The sequence below is a fragment of the Centroberyx gerrardi genome, chromosome 20, assembly GCF_048128805.1.
Source record: "Centroberyx gerrardi isolate f3 chromosome 20, fCenGer3.hap1.cur.20231027, whole genome shotgun sequence".
Lineage (NCBI taxonomy): Eukaryota > Metazoa > Chordata > Actinopteri > Beryciformes > Berycidae > Centroberyx > Centroberyx gerrardi.
Genome location: NC_136016.1, coordinates 20,441,120 through 20,462,147, shown reverse-complemented (window position 1 = coordinate 20,462,147; position 21,028 = coordinate 20,441,120). Strand labels below are relative to the sequence as shown.

At 43.9% G+C, this 21,028-nt stretch overlaps 1 protein-coding gene across 1 annotated transcript in view; it reads left to right on the top strand.

Annotated features, from left to right (window-relative positions):
• The window catches only part of snx29 (sorting nexin 29), a 136,576-nt gene extending 123,814 nt beyond the window's left edge, over nt 1-12,762 (top strand). Inside the window, exons 20-21 of the mRNA XM_071905179.2 lie at nt 2,809-2,948; nt 12,636-12,762. Of these exons, the coding sequence (XP_071761280.1) occupies nt 2,809-2,948; nt 12,636-12,762 (267 nt within the window). The remainder of the gene's footprint in view (nt 1-2,808; nt 2,949-12,635) is intronic.
• Nucleotides 12,763-21,028: the final 8,266 nt, after the last annotated feature.

Below are 21,028 nucleotides of genomic sequence, written 5' to 3'. Positions count from 1 at the left end.
ACTTCACAAGGGAGCATCCTCTCATCCCTGTCAAGTTGACCCCAGAAGGATCAAAAGAGATCGTATTTGTTAAGAAAGATGATTTTTTTTTTTAAAGGATTTCTTTGTTCTACACTATTTTATTAAATCATCGCATTCTCTTCAGTAGCTTGGTTTGGAAACCTGGGTGTGACAAACCAAAACAAACTCAGCAGTATTGCAAAAGTAGCAAACAAAGTAATGTTCTGGGTGTACATGATCTTGTTTGCTAGTCTTTCACACCACCTGCCCTGATGTCTGTATATAAGATAGATCCTTCATGCATAAAGCCCAGAGCTTCATACCTAGTTCTACCTTGTGAGGAGAAATTGAACCACTTCCTTCAGTCCGTAGGTTCAAACAACCACAGACAAAATCAAACCGATTGAAAGTCTCATTTATCCCATGTGCCGTAAAGAAGCCAAACTGTAACAGATAGATTCTCTGCTTCAACGCCCCCCCCAATGTGCTAAACATGTTTCTGTACTTTATCTCTTTATTTATCGTGATTATGAATTGTATTATCTGCCTTGCTGCAAGCCAATTTTCACATTAGAGACAAGGCAGTCTTGAACTTGAACTTATTCATTTCAAAAACATTGCTGGCAGTGCAGCTGTGAATGTCACCGCTCATGGGGAAACAGCAGGTAGCTTATTGAAAACAAAACTGAACAATCCCCATGGGCCTCCGATGTTAACGATTTATAAAGCGGGGTAATTTCAGTGCACTCGTTGATTGCGCACGTGACCCCACATCAAGCGTGTGTTATCGGAGATTTCATTGTTGATTGGTGTTTGCCGCAGTGTTGACATTTTTATGTGTCCCATCCTTTCCCTCTATTTTCTTTCCCATGTTTGCAATGCATATCCCTTCAGCATTTGTACTCTTCAATATTATACAGTACAACCAAATGAGTATATTGTAGCATAAAGTTCACAAGCTTGTAACATGCGGCAGCTGAAAAGAGAGCAAAACTTCATTTTTGTCCAAAGGATCCCTCTTGGGATTTTAGATGAAAAGAGGATCAGTAGTTTTGCAAACAGGAGAAAGTTGGACTCCCAACATGGCTGCAGTTTGTTCCAGTCCCATGCACCAGAGAATTAAACGGAGCATTGCCCAGGCTTTGTTCTGAGCCTTGCTGGACAGCGATTAGCCATGCTAGCTCCGCTCATGTGGCTGCGTGCCTCCGCCTCGGGAAACGTCTGTGCATTATTTTTCTCTCAGCATCGAAAAATGAATGACAAAATAAAGGCAAATGTTGAGTGTATCTTAAGCTTCGAGGCTGTGTTTTTTTGAATGTGGACCATCTCTTGTGTGTTTGGACTATATGCACAGTCGAGGATTTTGCTGGTTTCAACTGGCAACACATTCAGCTGTGGGAAGTGATTCTTACCTTAGTAATATTGCAGTTTTTTTTTTTAACATGGTGGTTGTGTGCCATGAAAACCAGAATATAAACTACTCACCACGAGTTTGTAGCATTCGGATTTTTACTTCCCATTCATTTGAATGAGGCCACGAAAATAGCCTGAAAACTGACATTTAAAACGTTTTAGAACATAATTTCACCGAAATAGCATTTTTATTGATAGAAGAGAACATGGCAGAGGGATACCATTTAGGAGAGATAGTTCCGGTCTGGGAGACTGGATCTACTTTTATTTTTAAATACTAATTTTCGTGTAAACCAAGAATAGAAATGCAAAAGTGACAACAGACCAATCACTGCTTTGTTGTCTTAAAAGCGGGATTTGTTATTGAATCTGTTCATCAACGTGTTAAATGTCAGTTTTCAGTCTGTTTTCGTGGCCTCATGCAAATGAATGGGAAGTAAAAATCTGAACGCTACAAACTGGTCCAGCTGCATCCGATCTTGGTGATTCGTTTATATTCTGGTTTTCATGGCAGTCAAGTGCCAAATAACCCCCATGTTAAAACTAAGAGGAACATTGCTCCTTTACCGTCGTCTCTATACGTATAAAGAAGTCCGCTCCCTTCAGTATTTTTGTTTATACAGACGGTAGGAAAGCTGCGAGTGGCACGTAGCAGGGGAGACGTAGGCGAGCAATTTCTGGCGGGATCTGATCCTGGCCCAGCAGGGAGACATAATCGTTCCAGAGGCAGAGGCCTTTAAGGTACGGTATGCAACTTCTTGCCTTGAGGCGGCAAAGTGTTTTCCAGTCCCGCCCTCCTCCCCTGAGCCGGGCGAGTTCACACCCCGATACGTGTCAGTCATCTTGACGAGCTGTCCTCTTTGAAGCGGCATCTAGCCCCGGGCTGAGGTAACCGGCATCTGTGAAGCCACCGCAGGCGAAGAAGAAGCAGACAGTGACAGTTGCAGTCTGCAGTAAATAAAAAAAAAAAAAAAAAAGGCCATGTCGATGTTCAGCGTGTTTTTGAACCGGTCTTGTCTGCTGCACATTTAACTTTTACTGTTCAATGCTTTCTGCCATTGTTGTTGTTACTGTGATTTCTCTGTTCTGTGGCTGCATACGCACCAAAACATCCCGAACATCATGGAAAAGCCAATTTCAGGCCAGTGGGGGGGATTTAGGCATGAACATACAGAGACACAGACAGACACAGACTCATAGTGTACAGTATATATTTATTTTTTGTTAGTTTTAGGTAAAAAAGTGGCATATTAGAGCTTTAATCGCAGCTTTTCCGGGCACCGTTTTCTCTACAATTAACTCATTTTTCTCTGTCCTTCCCCCTCTTTCTTTGTCTCTCCCTCTTCTCTCTCTCTTCCTCTCTCTTTCTCTCTCTCTCTGTCTGTCTGTCTGCAGGATGCCAAGTTTGTGGAGGAGAGGAGGAAGCAGCTGCAGGGTTACCTCCGCATGGTGATGAACAAACTGATCCAGACGCTGCCGGAGTTCACGGCCCGACCCACCAAAGAGACGCTGCTGTCTCTGCTGCCTTTCTGTCTGTAAGTGAACACACAGGGTCCGGGCTTTTATGTGTGTGTGTGTGTGTGTGTGTGTGTGTGTGTGTGTGTGTGTGTGTGAGAGAGAGAGAGATTCCTGGAATATGATGGGATTTTGAGAGGTGTAATCCAGACAGGGAAAGTCAGGGAATGTGATAAATTCTCTGGGGAATATCAGGGAATATCAGGGAGATTTACAAACGAGTCACTTTAAAGGAATATACCAAGTATTTTACAACCTGTTTCATAAATTCATTGTGTTAGATGGTGGTTTTCAGCTGTTTTTCCTTTACAACAAGCCCAGCTGTAGTGGAAACCAGACCATTTACCCCTTAAAATCAAAATCAATAAACTAGGAGGGTAGAAGTTTTTAGGTCATGGAAGCACTTTGACTTGGTTTTGTAAAGTCTTGGAAAAGCCACGTCATTTCCTGATGTGGCCATTATAGAAATCCGACTTTTTATTGAATGCTCTTTCCAAATCTGAGAGGAATTGTTCCAGAAATTCAAATAATTTTGTTTTGCATACACATTTTCAGTCCAATCTACAACATTTTAGAAAGAATTGACGAGCGGAGAATAGATGCAGTATGGCCGATGTGACGAATCCCATGTAAACAAAATAAACGAAACCTCCCTCTCTCTGTTCCCCCGCGTTTCCCACACACACATATGCATATTCACACATATATGTCCTCACTCACACACACTCAGACCAGCTGGTGTGAAAGTGCATGCTGCTCTGGCTGCCCACCTACCCACCAGGCCACTGCTGAATGTTTACATGTTCCAGTCATGTCCTGTTGATGTTCACACCAGATTCCCCTTCCTGTGATGAGTCAGCGAGCGTGACCTATCACATCTCCCCACGAGGATGTCACTTCCTCTCCTGGTCATCAGGCTGAAGCAGCAACAACTAAGACACAGACACAGACGCGTCACTCTGTTGCCTCGTTTAGTTTTGGATTCAAAGGGTTCCCGCTGGTCATTGGAATTTCTGGAATATCCTGGAATTTTGGGAGGTGTATTCCAGACAGAGAAAGTAGGGGAATTTGATAAATTACCTGGGAAGTCATGGAATATCAGGGAATTGAACAAACAGGTGGCTTTACAGGAATAAACCAGAATGTATTTTACAACTAGATCAGTGATTCTCCACCTTTTTCATATCAAGGACCCCTAATTTTGTTTCTCTGACCCAAATCTGAGAATATTTTTATTGTTAGATATGATTTTGTCCAGAATCCCATGACTATCTGTATTGTAGGTGGAGAGATAACAGTCAAACTATGATCAAAACAGTCATTCTCCTACATTCTCTAATTGTGTTAACTTCTTGTAAATGAGATAATGGTGAAGTTTAACAATTCATCAATTTGCTGGGAGACCCCCTGGAAGCCCCTTAAGGACCCCTGGTGGTCCCCGGACCCCACATTGAGAACCACCGAACTAGATGATGGTACATAAATTGTATGCCCAGACTGTCAACCTCTTTGGAACTTTTCTGAGCTGAAAAACAACATTTAAAAACAAGACAATTCTTTAGCTCATGGAAGCGCTTCGACTTTATTTCATTCAACCTGTATTTAATCAAGTTGTCCCATTGAAATTAAGAATCTCTTTTACAAGTGCTCAAAGTAGGCAGTAGTCCAATAGCAGCCGAGCTGGATCAGAGGCCAAGCTTATATAACTCTTGGCTAAACAAAGCCCAGACAGCTCATTACTGAGTCTGCCACGAGACGCTTCATAATCATATCTCTATCCCTCATATCTTCGCTCTCAGCACATCAGCACGTGCCAGTGGCATATTTAGAACTGAGACTGAAATATCTGAATGGCACAAAATATTACAGTGTCAAGTCAACAAAGTCTAGCTGAGACTTCATGAAAGTCCTCTCTGCTGTTCTTGCCGTACTGCAGGAACCCCGGTTTTTCAGAGCTTAATCCATGCCATGCATCTATACATACATGGTCATTGTATGTGTGTGTGTGTGTTTCTGAGTGTGTGGGAGAGAGACAGTTAGAGAAGAGTGCATGTGCCTTTACATGTATGTCCCACGCAAGTGCCTGCTTGTGTGGACTTTTACAGTATATCTATTTTACCTTTTATATTGGAATAGTGGCCCAGGAACAAAGCAGAAACGACTCAAAAGCGAGGGTTGAGAGCCGGGCCGAACTCTGCTCCATTCTGTGTCTAAGTTCAGTGTTTAACCCGTGTCATTAGGCCACGCCTCCTCGGCTTGTTCTCGAGCGTGACGTAAAAAGCGTCCTAGAAAAGCTTTACAAAGTTGAAGACGTTGCAGCATTGACGACAGAGAAGCTACAGTAGCAAAACACAGACTGTAAACATGTCTGCTTTTGATGACATCATAAGGTGACAGCCATTAGAGAAGTGATGGTTAAGGAAGTCCGCTTGCATATGCAGGTCTGTCCCGGTCTTGTACACGTGAACGGTAGCGACAGTTCACATGTACAAGGCTCCATGTGAACTGTATCCGACGCCTGCTGAACCCAGATCAGCATACCATAATATTCCTGGGTCATGTGTGTGTGAAAAGGAGAGTTATAGGGATTCATGTTGGAAGGATTTTGCTCTCTCCTCTGATGTCAGCCATGCTGTCACGATGTTAGATGACTTAACATGATGTTACTGTCTTTTCTTGACTCCATCACTGCCCGGGCGGTTGGCGTGATCAAACTTGCCGGCCTCTGAGTTGGCAACATAACATCTTCACCGCTCTGTGATGGATGAAACCCTGATTAGTGTGGTCATTAGCCTGATGAGGGGGGGGGGGAGGGAGGGAGGGAGGGAGGGAGGGAGATGGAGAGGAGTGAAGGAGAGTGAGAAATTAGCCTGGCCCTAAATAGAAACCATACATTGGTATATTATCTGATATTATATATTATATTATCTACCGCAGTGTCTGATCCAAAACTGAGTAAAGCCTGGTAGTTTGGCCGTTGAGAAGTGCCACGAAAAATCAGAGCTGGCTTCCCAAGGAGGACTTGCTATGTTCATTATGCAAACAGAAACAGAATTACACTTCCTCACCTCATGCCTCAAATACCATCATTGCGAGATTTTTCCCCTTCAAAGATTGCCCAAATATGTCAAGAATTCAAAAGCAAGATCACAACCCAAAAATGGCCCCTGAAATGCCAACATGCAGTATAAGAGCAGCAAAATTCATAACTATTTGCCAAAACCTGAGGACTACCAGTGGAGACTAAGTTTGATTAATCTGATGTCTGATGAAGTTAATGGTTAATTCAAGTTCATTATGAGCTGTGCAGAATCATTCTGCATTAATATCTGTTCATATCTGTCTTCTTAGTTAGATCAGTTATTTAGGTATAGATGTAATTTATGGTTTGGAAATGTAAATGCATTTTACCATGCCAGTTGAACTGAATTGAACTGAACAGGACTTTTGACATAATGCACCCTTGGGCAGCCATATTGGAGGTCTTCTGCTCTTCGACAACCATGGCTGAGAACAGCTAATTGCATTTCTGAATGTACATTACATTACATTATGTCACTTAGCAGACGCTTTTATCCAAAGCCACTTACAATAAGTGCATTTTGTAAACAGTAGTCCAACCAACTGTATATCACAGTCTTCATCAGCTAAGCCTTTAATGGGAATGGATTTGTAGAATCAGAGTGTTTTTTTTTTTGGTCAACAGAATTCAATAGAAATGGATAATTGTTGTGCTGTTGCTGACTGGGAATTAATAATTTAGATCAAATTTGTGTTTAGATAACATCAGCTTGCTAGCTAGCTAACCGTAGCATCTGGTCAGCTAACCATCACTTTCTTGTAACGGCATCTAATTTGCAGACTTAATGCTAGTAGAAGCTTAGATTAGCAGTGACTAGTAACTGCATGTTAACATTAACATTGATTGCTTTGCTAAATTAGCCTGCTGGCTAGTTAGCTAGCTAACAAACACAAGCCAACAGTTAGTTCAGGTTAACTGAGCTACATCAGACTGTTTTAGAGTAGAGACTAGAACTAAAGACAAGATTTCCCTGTGTCACAGTAACTTACATTTAGAGACAAATCTACTTAATCAGACTATTCACATTTACTCATAACGTTACTGAGTTGACCTGCAGCCACACCACAACAATATTTTTTCAGGTACCTCTCTTTTTCTAGCCCAGTTATATATTTAGCCATTATTTTCGCAGACAGTTCTCCCCTGGACCTCCATGATGGTGCCAGACGTGGTTGCTAGGCGACTCGTGACGCAACTGCAAAGCCTCTACAGGGATGGAGAGATTGAAACGGGAGGTGAAAGATGTTGAGTTGCACTGAGAGAATTAGAAGCGAGTTGAGAGAAAGAAAATGACACGAGGAGGCATGGAGAGAAGGATGAAGGGAGGAGGGGAGGGGAGGACGGAGGGAAAGAAAGCTGAGAGTCAGAGTGTCACGAAGGGAAAGGACAGTGGTGCTGGAAAGGTCTGAGAGAGAGAGACAGAGGAGAGAGGGAGAGATAAAGGGAGAGAGATTGGGGTTCAGCACTGATCTCCTGCTGAGGTGCTCGGTCCTCAAAGGCCTGATGGATCTCAAGGCTCCTTAATGATGCTGCAGTGACCCACACTCCTTATCTAACTGGGTAGAAAACGCTGTGTGTGGGTATGTGTGTGTGTGTGTGTGTGTGTGTGTGTGTGTGTGCTGTCTTGGGTGGTAATTGGCAGTCAGTAATGCAATACAGTGCTGTTATTACTTTTCCCAGTAACTACACTCCCAGTTTAACAGTTTGGACAGCTTATTTTTACTATTTTCCACATTTTAGAATAATAGCAAAGACATAAAAACTATGAAATAACACAAATGGAATTATGCAGCGACCAAAAAAAGTGTTAAACAAATCAAAACTATCTTATATTTTGGATTCTTTAAAGTAGCCGCCCTTTGCCTTGATGGAAAGGCAAAGGCTTTGGAAAGAAATTCATACATAGGATCAACTTCCAATTTGTCTAAAAAAACACATTTCAAGCATTTAAACAGAAGCCTTTAGATCAAAATGGCTTTAAGAGAATGAAAAAGATTCAATCAGGTGCGTCCAAACTTTTGACTGGTAGTGTAAAGACGTACTATTTGAGTTTCAGTAATAATATCCCAGTTACGAAGCGAAAAATAAGCCGCTACTTATTTCATCATCTCCTGTAAATATCAGATTGAAGTTGAGTCATTCAAAAACGATTTCACACCCCTCTTCCCCCAATTTGTGTTCGGCACAAATTGCCATTAGAGCTTCGATGAGAAATGGCAGAAAAGTTGGAACTTGGATGGGTTCCCGCTACTTTCATTTTATCAAGCAATAGTTTGACAGGAACATTGGACATCAGCGCTGCTTGGTTTCCCTGATCATTCACAGACGAGGTAATTGAGTTAATCGAATTACTGGTGGTAAAGAGAGGAAGCCAAACGCCAGTGTTGGGGGTGTAACGGAAAATTAATCTAAAAAGGAACAAATTGCTGCTCCTAGAGAGTAACACACAGGGATGTAGTGGAGGGTAGCCCTACCTAAAGTCAGTTTATCTACCGTTTTTATTTTCAGAATGCAGTTTGGCCACTTCTTGAGGTTGATATAAGTCTTTACACTGTAAAATTCTGAGTATAAATCATAGTTAAGTAGTATCAAACTGATTTAAGTTAAATGAGGATTTGGTTGTTGTTTGTCTTATAGTTATCAGCGACTGGAGGTCATTGTTTACCCACCTTTTTATTTACCACTACATCACTTGTAATAGGTAATTTTTTTAAGTAACCTAACACTGTGTGTGTGTGTGTGTGTGTGTGCTTGTGTGCGGCTGCCAACACACTGATGTGTACAGATCTGTTTGTGCCTCTACACTCATTTCTTCGGACTGGCATGCTGCAATTTTCCACACTTGTCTGGAGCAGCGATGCGGTCTCACCTCTCCCTAGATGTGCCACCACTTAGTATGCAGCTCAACATCAACACATTTACGGTTTACTCAGAGCACAAAGTACACACACACACACACACACACACACACACACCATCTTGAGTTCTCGGCTTATTGACCCGCCGCCTCTGAGCGGAGAAAAAGTGTTGTAGACCTCTGTTTCTCTGTCAAGAACAGTTTGTGGCACTTTGACTTCAAAATGAGAATCTTTTTTTAAAGGGATGTAGTCTTGTGTGTGTGTGTCTGTGTGTGTGTGTGTGCGTACATGCATGGTGGTTTTACTCATTGCATATGCCTTCAGATTCATGTGTGTGTGCATGTTTTGGTGGGTGAGGGCAGAAAAAGGAGAGTGTAGTTCACTAGTCATACTCAGCATTGCACTCTGCATTGCTGTTAACCCAGTTAGACACTGAATTAGATGCACACTTGTGTTTGTGTACCTGTTTACTCTAATTATGCTCCTCTGCAGTCGAATTATTAATATTCCAACAGTTGCCTGGGAAGGTATTATCCTGTAGAAGTCAATATCATGTCCAAACAGGGGACAAGCACACACTGAGAGCCAGAAAAAAATCTATATGCCTAATTAATTTAGCACATCTAGCTACTTTACCCAGTTTGATATGAATAAATGAGATCGTTTGCAGTTTCCTCTCTGCGTGCTGTCCCCAATTTAGTATCATTTTTGCTGATTTAAGTCCCCGTCGGATCACTGTTTTGCCGACCCCGGTCAAATTCAATTCGTGTGACTGCACTTGATTGAACTTGCCTGGCGCAACAGAGATAGGGGAATAAGCTGGGAGTTGGCACTCAAGCCATTGCTAAACATACAGTTTCTGCTAGAGGAAAGGGAATAAGGTTCAAGATATTAACAAAGTCCGGGGCCATCGTCTGATTGGGCGGTCACACCATCCCCAAAGCTGTTTGATCTTGTTGCTATGACACCGACACTTTGCAGCACCGTACATTACATTATGAATACATAAGTTTGAGTCCCGGCTCATGCTGCCGCAGAGCCCGGCCGCGACTGTCGGTCGGCCGTTTCCACACTGCAGAGCCGCTCCGCTCCCTCTGTGCTGTGCTCGCGCCCCCACTGCTTCACATAACATATGGCATTTGGTGACACTTTAAGCCAAAGCGCCTCGCCGTGAGTGCATGTATTTTTAGAGTTGTCCGAGTGGGAATCAGACTCCCAACACAGGACCACCCAGATGTCCCGGATAACCTTATTCACAGCTCCGGCAACCGGGGTGCATCGTTAATGAGGCCGGCACATCGCTGTTCTGCCCCGCTCAGTTTGCTTTGAGTTTGGACATCAGCGGGGAGATGCCCTCTGACCGCTCACTGTTTTTACTATTCACTAAAAAAAAAAAAAATCCTGTTTTCAAAGAAGCGAGGACGAATCTAACTCGCTAACTCCCTATTTCAAAGAGAATCACTGCTTTATCGCATGCAGCAGTTTAGAGGTCATTGTCTGAGGGGGGGAGTGGGGGGGTAAAATGTTTCTCTCCACTAATCTGGTCATCCAGAAAGAGAGCAGCGCAACACACAGAGCATCAGACAACTAGAAAGAGCTCAACTCCAGGCATTCAATCTCCCCGCTTTTCATTTCCTTCCTTTGACAAGCGGCTCTCATTCATTCCAGCGTGTTCATCAGACAACACGCGGGGATCAGGAGTTCACGTGTCCTGAAGGAGGCAGGCGCGCTAACTAGGGCAGTGATGTCATTAGGTGGGCCAAGATTATTTCCTCCCGAGCGATGGGAAGCTTCAACATCATCATGAGATCAGAAATGACTGTAATTTCATTCAGTCTGTCACAAATGATTGCTGCTTTCGGCGACGGCACCAGGGGATAATGAAGCTTTTTGGATCTTGATTTAAAAAAATTGTGTATTTGTGCAGCTGATCATCCAGGTGCCGCAGGGACAAAGATATAACAGTAACTAGACTGCAAAGGACAATTTTACGTTTTAAAGTAATAATCTGTGATATTTTCATACAAATAAATTTCCATTTTGCTACTGTTTTTCACCGATTAATATAGAATAATTGTGATTCAACCTATACCGAGTTCATGAAAGCTTTTACATTTGCTTTTTCTAAACACCCGGTGTCTAGTAGGTCTTTCATGTAAAAACTCCTCTGGCGCACAGTAAGTGATGCGTTTCCAGCAGCAGCAACAGCAGTTTGTTTGGAATAATAATAAACTTTACAATAGTAATAACAATAATAAACTTTATTTTGTCTGGGCCCGGCCTGGCAGGAGGTGAATCCAGCACAACAGATGAAATAATGAGAGCCAGAGTCAGCGTGTGAGCCCAAAATAAGAGTCAGTTTGTTTAAAAGTGCAGGAAAAGAGGGGCGGAGGGGTGGAAGTGAAACTGAGGTTCCTCCCGGTCTCCTGTGGAGGTCGAGAGAGGGGGGATGGGGGTGAGACGGAGGGTGAGATGGAGGGTGGGCAGGTTTGAGGCAGAGTTTCAGGACGGCGCTCTGGCCCCGGGGGTCTGGAGACTGCGCCAGACCAGCTGCAGGCTTCTCTGGGGAGACAGGCACAAGATCCAGGTTACACTGGTAGAGTCCAAGGAGATCCAGCATCCAGCAATTCTCCTCGTTCTACTCTCTCGTGGTACAGTCCGCTGTACGGTGTCTGTAACCAGCTGGCTGCCACAGCGATCCTCCCAGCAGCCTCTCTTCTGGTCTTCTTCTGCCTAAAACTGCTCACAACTAGGTCAGTAGCCGTCAGGACAATGCAGCTCACTTGTGGCTGCTGTACTAGACGCAGAGCAGATAATTGGGGTAATATTTGCCCTCTAGTACACGGATAGGCAACCATGTGCCACGGAGGGCCGAGACTCTGCAGGTTCTCATCCCAGCCAAACTCTACAGGAGGTGATTTTTACTGATTAGCTCCTCTTGTCTCATTGAAGTTGTGCTAAAGAGTGAAATCACCTGGTGTAGTGTTTGGTTGGAATTAAAACACGGTTGCCCATCTCTGCTCTTGTGCTTTCCCAGTGTCCTACGCTGTGATAAAGGACGCTGTCCATGGTGCTGAAAGTGTTGCCTTGCTCCAGCAGTGCAACACAGTGACAATTTATACGGCACTTCTCCAAAAAGAGAGTTTAGTGCTTTACAGAGAACAAGAGAAACAAAGCATGAAAGGCAGACACTAATAGAAAACAAAGGGCAACAACAAAAGAATCAAAACAAGAAAATGATTGCATAAAGGCCGGTCTGTAAAAGTGTCTTGAGAAGTGATTTGAAAGACACTGACTTTGTGAGCCTAATTTCAATAAATGGAAAAAAAGAACTGGGTCGTTGGCATGAGCAGCTGAGCAGACAAAGAAAAGAGCGCCACCTATAGAAACTCAAACTTCATCGACAGAAAATACAATCCAATCCACTCTTTTTGATTGACAGGTGATCTCTGGGAAATGCAGCACAGAAACACCACAGCAGTGAGCCTTAGCAACAACGATGAAAACAAAATAAAACAAAATAAAAAACTAAAATCTTGTGTATTTTCCCTTTAACCTCTCAAAATCTGTGGTTTTGAGGCACATAAATCTTTCTTGGTTTGTGCTTTATATGACCAGGCTTTGGTTTGTATGCCATGTTTAGCTTTCTTGATCTACATTTGATGAAGGAGGATTTACAACTAGGCTACAGTCTGCTTTGCTTCTCCAGACCTTCTTTAAAGTCCGTGTGTCACTTTCCTCAACTTCTCTCTCTCTCTCTCCTCCAGAGACACACCCCAGGCCAACGAGGGCGGAGCCAAGACGGCCCGGGCCAAAACCTCATCCCGCTTCCCCAGGCTGGGCCGCAGCCGCAACCAGGAAGCCAGACCCGAGCCCCAGAGCGGCGACCTCTGACCTCGGGGCCTTTGACCTCATCCTCATCTCTGACGAGGTACGAGGACGAGGACGTTCACACGGCGGAGCTCAGAACTGGCCCGACGGCGTGTGCGGACATTACGGGCGTTTTACGGGACCTTTCGAAAGCCTCAGAGATAAGAAGCGGCGAGTCGAGGCGGACGCGTTCACACCGCAGCGCTCACTGGAAGAAGAAGAAGAGATGTAAATGTTTATGTGCGTCGCCTGGCTGAGGAGCGGAGAGATGATTCGCCCACGGCTGCCTATCGACGGACCCTATCATACAGTACCTCTTACCTCACTGAGAGACAGAGAGACTCTCCACAAGCTGCACACGGACTAGCCCGGACTACTCTCTCTTATCTCCTACACATGATGAGATAATGGGAACCTTTTTTCCTATTCCCGCTCAGTTTTGTAGTGAAAGTGAATCATGGTCACAGTGCCTACAGTGTTTTGTAGCGGCTTTCGTGCTCCAGGGGGGGAGGGAGGGAGGGAGGGGGCGGGTATATAGAGGTAGATTAAAGTATTCTGTACTTTTTTGGGGGGGGGAAATGATCAGCGTTATGGTGCCATTATATTTTCGACGACCACGATCCACCCTCCCTCTGGCGTGGACCACCAGGCGACGGGCATTCATCTTCCCTACTTTCTGTTACTTCTGTTGTTATTGCTTTTATTGATAATCTGCAGAAAACGTAACATAGCCCACAAGCAGTAGTGAAAATACGTAAAAATGTGGGTAGACTACGACCTCCAGTTGGCGATCATTATAAGGCAAAACAACCACTGATCTACACTACCAGTCAAAAGTTTGGACACAACACATTTTTCTTTATTTCTACTATTTCCCACATTTTAGAATAATAGTAAAGACATAAAAACTATGAAATAACACAAATGGAATTATGCAGCGACCAAAAAAAGTGGTAAACAAATCAAAACTATCTTATATTTTAGATTCTTTAAAGTAGCCGCCCTTTGCCTTGATGGAAAGGCAAAGGCTTTGGAAAGAAATTCATACATAGGATCAACTTCACTATTTATATTTGTCTAAGAAACTAATTTCAAGCATTTAAGCAGAAGCCTTTAGATCAAAATGGCTTTAAGAGAATGAAAAACAGAGAACATTCAATAAGGTGTGTCCAAACTTTTGATTGGTAGTCTAATTTCACAAAAAAATCATCAATTTATGCTTTTTTTTCCACTTAAAAGAACCCATCCTCATGTCCTCTTGTCTTACATCAGTTTGAAATACTTGCTGTGATATAAACTATGAATTTAAGTCATACAGATTGACTGGAAAAGTGGGTAAACTCTATTCCACAAATAAAAAAAAGGCGGGGAAGCTGAGTCTAGGCGAGTTCACCCTCCACTACTCCCCGACTACCAAGTAAACGAGGGTCGTTCAGCTGTACTTAAAGATCCAGTGCACATAAGGATTGTTTAACTAATGTGTCTTAGCAGGATTTAATGCGGTGTTATGTTGCAAATGAATGTCTTAACGATGACTAAACACTTGAAGAAGCTGCTTGTTAGAGTGCATAAAAAGGGCTGCTGAGCGTCAAGTGTGTGTAAAACAGAAGCTCATGCATATGTATGTATTACCCAAGAGGAGTCGGAGACTACGTTCAAAAGAGAAGCGATTGTGTCGGACGGGCTCCTGGAAACTTTAATCGAAGGGTCGGCTCCCCGAAACGATAAACACTGCGAACAAAACAAAAGGCTTGTGGGTTTTAAATACAGGTCTTATTGTTATTCCTACACACAGATGACCTGAAATAATCCAGCTAAATGGTTAACACTGCACAGTATTTTCAGGGAAATTCATCCCAAGGACACTTTCAGATGAAGGTTTTTATCAGATTTGCCCGTGACCTTTTCGCCGAGCGGTTCTGTCGGCGGGCGGCGGGCTGCGAGCCGGCCAATAAACCGCCAAAATGAAAAAGAAAGGAAGTCACAGCTGCCGTATCAAAGCTTCAGATAAGCAGATTAAACTGATGATTTAGAATGTTGCTTTTTAACTGTTTCACACATTCATTTTTTTTTTTCTTTCGTTTTCAGTCTGACAAACAGCACAAACTGCTGTTGCTTCCTATCTACATGTAATGTAAGTTAAACATGGGTTACTACTATTATTATAGACTATCCTCTGCTGGGATACAGTAATACAGTAAATTTGGTAATATATTAGATGTAGCACTTCTTCATATGCATTACAAGAACCAGTCTGCAGCATCATATTACATTCTATACAGCGGTCACATAGTCTCTCCATTATAATAATAAGTAAGCAGCTTTTCCATAGACCTATCTTGAACTCCTTGGACAGAAAAGGACGTGGTCACTTCTTCTCTGGGACCACTGGCACTCTGCACAAATATCTATATTATATTCTATGGTAATGTACAGTAATTATGCACAGGATGACATCATTCACTTAAAAACATATTTGAGAGGCCCTCAAGGCAACTCAAAGCTGGAAGAAACAGAACAACACGTGCGCCATATGAGTTTTCAGCGCCACCAGGAACCTTTTTTTTTTTTTTTTTTTTTTTTAACAGCAGGTGCTCGTGGGAAGCGCTGGTCCTGGGTCCTGCAGTTGCTAAGCGCCTATTGAAAACCAGTTTGATTCACGGCGCTCTTTTGCTAAAAGTTAAACATATTTTTAACTTCCTCGGAGTGCTAAAAATATCCGTACGACCTTTTTTCAGTGAAAATAACACGAAGAAGAAGAAGAAGAAGGCGATGCTGTAAAGACAGGTTCCTGGTGGACACACAGGTTTTACTCCTCTATCTTGGGGTTTAGGAGTTATCACGATAAGACGACACACAACAATATTCTTTTAAACAGTTATCCCTATCTTTCTCTCGAAATCCTCGGGACGCTGGACGAGTTGAATCTATCTATCCATCTATCTGACAAGGGAAGGAAGTGAGATGAGTTCATTGAGACGCAGCCAAAGTGTTCTCCTGCGGTCTGCCATGTCTGCTCTCACGTACCTTTCTGTCCTCGCCTTAGCTCAGCAGTCAGGCCTTATCTACCAGTGTCACAGTGGAGAGGGGCGCAACAATAAAGTACAGTGTGTACAGCACATGCATACAGTACCAGAGCGTCTGTGTCTTTGTTGCGTGCTTTTATGGATGAAGGTAAAAGGCCATTAGCCGGTTCTGCTGTATATGTATTTGTGTGTGTATGTACAGTATGTATGCCTGTATGGATGAATGCACTCATGCATGTGTAGGTACATACAGTAGGTGTGTATTAAAGCGTGCATATATGTTTGTATGGATAGATGAATGCATCAGGACACACATTGTATGCATGGATGGATGAATGGATGGATAGATATTGTGAATCCGATCTTCTCCGCATCTGTGTCCCTCCATGCATCTGTTTTGCTTGTCGAAGGGTTATTTAACCTTCACCGCTCCACTAAGCCGCCTCTGAGCTCTTATTCATGCCACCCTGCCATTTTTGGGAAAACACGGTCCTGTGTTTTTTTCGGACGTGCGCTGCACTGGGTCGGCGGAGAGAAGAATGGCAAGAGTGTACTAAATGCTCATTGTCCATTGACCAGAAAATTGGTTACAAGCCCGTTTAGGATCTGGATGGCTGCTCTTGGCAGTGTTAGACAGTACATACACACACACACACACACACACACACACACACACACACAGGCCAAGTACTCCGAGCGGCGCGCTGACACAAACATCACTGGCAATGTTTCAATTGTTTTTCAGGTCCATCCTAGAATAGAATAGAATAGAATAGAATAGAGTATAGCCCAACAGGCATCTGGCTTAGCTTTGACAGTTTGTCCAAAGGGAACTTTAGTATATAGAACAGTTACTTAGCAAAGTACATATTCTCTAACCATTCCAGATAGCTAGTAGTACATAATTGTTATATATTTTTACTGCAAGTACTGACTATTTACTGACATAGAATAGAATAGAATAGAATAGACCAAAAGGCATCTGGTTTAGCTTTGGCATTCCTTCTCTTATATATTTATATTGCAAGTACTGTTTAAAGATACAAGCTGTTCTAGTCATTTCAGAACATACATTACCTTAGGAGTAAAACTGACATGGACATTCATCCTCACTATAATGTCCATAGGTAAAGCTATGAATAAATCAGCCATGTTGCACCTCCTCCTCCCCATCATCTCTCTCTCTCTCTCTCTCTCTCTCTCTCTTGTCTCTCACCCTTCTCTCTCCTTGAAGATGAGGAGCTGCTTCTTGGCCCTTTGTCATGAGACTGTATGTGATTACCATGCTCTTACCTTTGTGTGTGAGGAACATCAAGGAGACAGAGACCCTGGTTTAAACAAGGTCACCGTATAAACAGTCACACTCCTATCTGTACAACACACAGTGAGCCGCCCGGCTCTCGGGACTCACGGTCATTATAATGCTGAGGAGCACACTGACATGTCAGGCTGTATGGACAACAGGCATCGCAGGATGGAAACCAGCGAAGGATACAGAACAGAGGATTAGCATGTGCATCGTTTTCATGCCAGAGCGACAAAGACAGATGTTGCTAAGAGACTGTAGGATTTTCATTAGGTCTGTGTTGATCTGTCTAAAATGCTAAAAACATGTTTAACCTTTATAGGCCAGCTGATGGCCTGTAAGTTACATTTCACATTTCTTTACCATTCAAATTACTTGTTGAAGCGTTTTGCTTGCTAGTTAGTAAAATGTTCTTTTCAAGCAGCCTGGTTTCCTGATAACACTTAGAACCACTTCTACCCGAAGGTCCCTCATCATTACAGACACATGTTTCACAGCCAAGCTTCGTTCAAATCCACAGAACTTTATTTTAAATTCTAGTCACGATCCTAAGGTTTCCAAAGATACCAAGTATGTCAGGCTGAATTACAGGGAAATGTGTATAAAATTATGCACAGGGCATCTAGATTTTTTTTTTCCGTTTGTTGTAATGGTGCAGCCGTCAAAAATGGCATCTTGGGTTTGAATATTTCACTCAGTATAAGCAGCTGTAGCTTCAGTGAACAAGCACATACAGAATATATTTGTGACATTGTCGTACAGTTTAGAAAAAAAAAATCTCTAACTTTGAAGCTACTTAAGAGGAAATTTAAGGGGAAACTTAATAATCTGCAGCATGTGATACTTTCTATTTCCGACACAACACTACCTTGTTTTTTTGATTTCCAGCAGCCTGTTTCAGCCCGGCTGTTTGTTCCTCTAATTTTTCAGGTGTTGGATGTGTGTCAGGAAAGAAGGCGTGCATGTGAGCGTGCACGTGAGCCTGAGCGTGCATGTGAGCGTGCACGCCCGCCTGTCGTGTTCAGAGGCTGCTGCTCTCCAGCTGGCACAAGTTGAAATGAAAGTTCACCCTGTTCCCTGTAAATGGAGAGATGCTCCTCCTCTGCACTCAGCACTCTACCTGCTCTCTCTCTCTCTCTCTCTCTCTCTCTACCTCTCCCTTCTCCTGCTCTCTCTCTACTTCTATCTCTCTCTTTCTCTACCTCTCTCTCGCTCTCGTAACCTCTCTCTTTCTCTTTCTTCTTCTTTCTCCCCCCTCCTCTCTCACTCCTCCCTGTCTCGCTCTCGCACTCTCTCCACATCCCCATCCCTCGCTCCTCTCTCTCTGTCTCTCTCTCCTTCCCCCTCTCTCCACCTGTTTCTCTCTCTCCACCCTCTCCACCTTCGCTCGTCCCCCTTTCTCTCTCTCTCTCCCCCTGTCCCTCTCCCCCTCTCTCGCTCCCTTTCCCTCTTTCATACTCTTTCCCTCGCTCTCTTTCTCTCCCCCTCTCTACTTCTCACACTCTCTCTTTTGCCCCATCACTTACTCTCTCTCTCCCCTGTCTCTCCTCCTATCTCTCTCTCTCTCTTCTGTTCTCTCTTTCCCTCCCTCGCTCCCTCTCTCTGATTCCTCTCTCTATCTTTCTCCCCCTTTTCTCTCTCTACCTCTCACCGTCTTTTTTGCCCCCTTCCTCTCTCTCCCCTCCTTTCCCTCTCTCTCCTCTCTCTCTCACACTCTCTTTTGCAACCTATCACTGCCTCTCTCTCTCTCTCTCTCTCTCTCTCTCTCCCTCTCCCTCTCTCTCTCTCTCTTTCCCTCTGAGGCTCGGCCCGCTTGGCGAGACGACAGCCTCGTTGTGTTTACTGAACCCATCATCGCTGCCTCTGTTCATTACCTATTCAGCGGTGAGACGGAGAGAGACGGAGAGAACCAGCCCTCTCTCTCTCTCTCTCTCTCCCTGCTGTCTGCCCCTGAATCTTAAACGCCGCTCTGGAAATTGATTGTTTCGGGTCTTTTTTTTTTTCTTTTTTTTTTTTGTGTCTTCTTTTTCAATTTGCTCTCTATCGAGCGCAAACTCTTGCCGGTTATGTCAAACGAAGTTCACACAACCTGTACTTAGAGGGAGCAGGGGGTGGATCACGAGGATCACCTGAGGCTCTGAACGGAGGATATAGACTTTTGTTACATCTTATCTGAATTAAGTCCCAAGTTAAGCTATAATGGATTATGTTAATTAATATGCTAACAGTTCTGGGAACATGGGAAATCAACTGCGCGCTTTATCCCTATAAGCTGTTTATCAACTTTGGCATTTCGGCGACGTACGGCACCGTTAACATCAACATAATTAGATAACAGATATGCTGATTTTTACCATGTTGGCACCCAGATAAGAGCAGAGCGGTACAAAGCAAATAACTAGACCATGTGACACGGCATGTTAATTTGGAGATGAGGTTAGAGGTAAACAAGCGGGACGGACTGCGTTGCTGTTTGTACAGAAGCTCGCAGGGAAGCCGAGCAACATTTTGTCCGTCTACTCATATCGCAGAAAGCCGAGGATTTCTTGAATCTCACGAGGCTCTCACCTGTTCTCGTCCTCTCATTTGACTTTGTTTCCCTTTACCTCAGGCTCTCTTTCCTTTTGCAGTGCAATTGTATCCTGAAGTGCGCTCTGCCTGCCTCTCAAAGCTATCACAGGCTCTCACAATAGCCTCCGGCGCTCTTTTGATCAACCCAGAAGCTTGATCTGAACACCTCGAAGCGCCGCTTAAACCGCAGCAGGGGGATGAAGTGCGGGGTGAGCGGAGGTGAGCGGCGGGCCTACCGAGCCGGTGACGGGACTGCCAATGACGGCTGGGACTTGCGAAGGAGCCCGAGGACCCCGAGCGGCATCTCAGAGCTAAGACTCGACGGTGGAGACATGATGCCGCGACGCTTCGGGAAAACCCGGTCCTGCACCGTGAGGGAGGACTGTGGGTAAACCGGTCTGGATGTGGAGGTGTGTGTCGTATCTGCTCTAGCATGTCACCCATATCTGACACAAATATGAACTGAGAGCAATACAAGACGCCACATCTGTTTTTCTACCAACGCTGCTCCTGCTTGTTTCAAACACATTTCAGTTATAGTACGTGCCTTCGAGTTTTGACTTTCCATTGTTGTGTCCTCCATGCTAACGCTGGCTCAGCCAATTAGCTGCTGTGGACGCCGACTTTATGACAGTTGCCTCAGGTGAGAGACGTTAGATTTGCTCATCATCAGTGGCAACGCTAACAAATTCCCATTTGAGCGTTCACATGCAAGTCACATGTAAGTCGAACGCCTCAGGATCTGATTTTATTCCATAAATCCATGTGGTCCAGGTCAGAATTGAAAACTATGTGACTCCCTGCGGCTTACTGCTGTTGACACCGATTAGAAAACATTCAATCTGGGTCACGTGTGAGGGGAAAAATCATAATTGAGACACTTTCAGCTGCAATGTGAATGTAGTCTCAGGCCTTGTCCACACTAATCTGGGTAAATTTGAAAACGCCGTTTTCGTGTCGTTTGCGTATCTGTCCACACTAGCGTTTCCTGGCCGTTTTCTAAAAGTTTCCCGTCCGCACTGTTACGCAAAAAAGAAATCTACCCTATTGAGCATGTGCAAGCCTCCGACCCATGACCTTCATGTTGTTACCACTGTTTACGGAAGTGTTGTCATGGCTGCAGTAGCAGAGCCTTAAGATGTCAACAAGATGTCCAAATCACGACAAAAGACGGACCAAAGCGAGCCAGACTTCTTTGTCTGGACAGACGACGAAGTTGAGCTGCTTTTGAAAGTAACGAACGACTACAAGACCGCCAAACACCATGGAGAATGTAGACTGTTTGACTACCGCCTGAGTGAGATCACATGACAATCACACGTCAGCATTTTGGAAAAGCTCCTTTTTTCCCCATCCACACTGCAACACAAAGCCGTCTTAGTGTGGA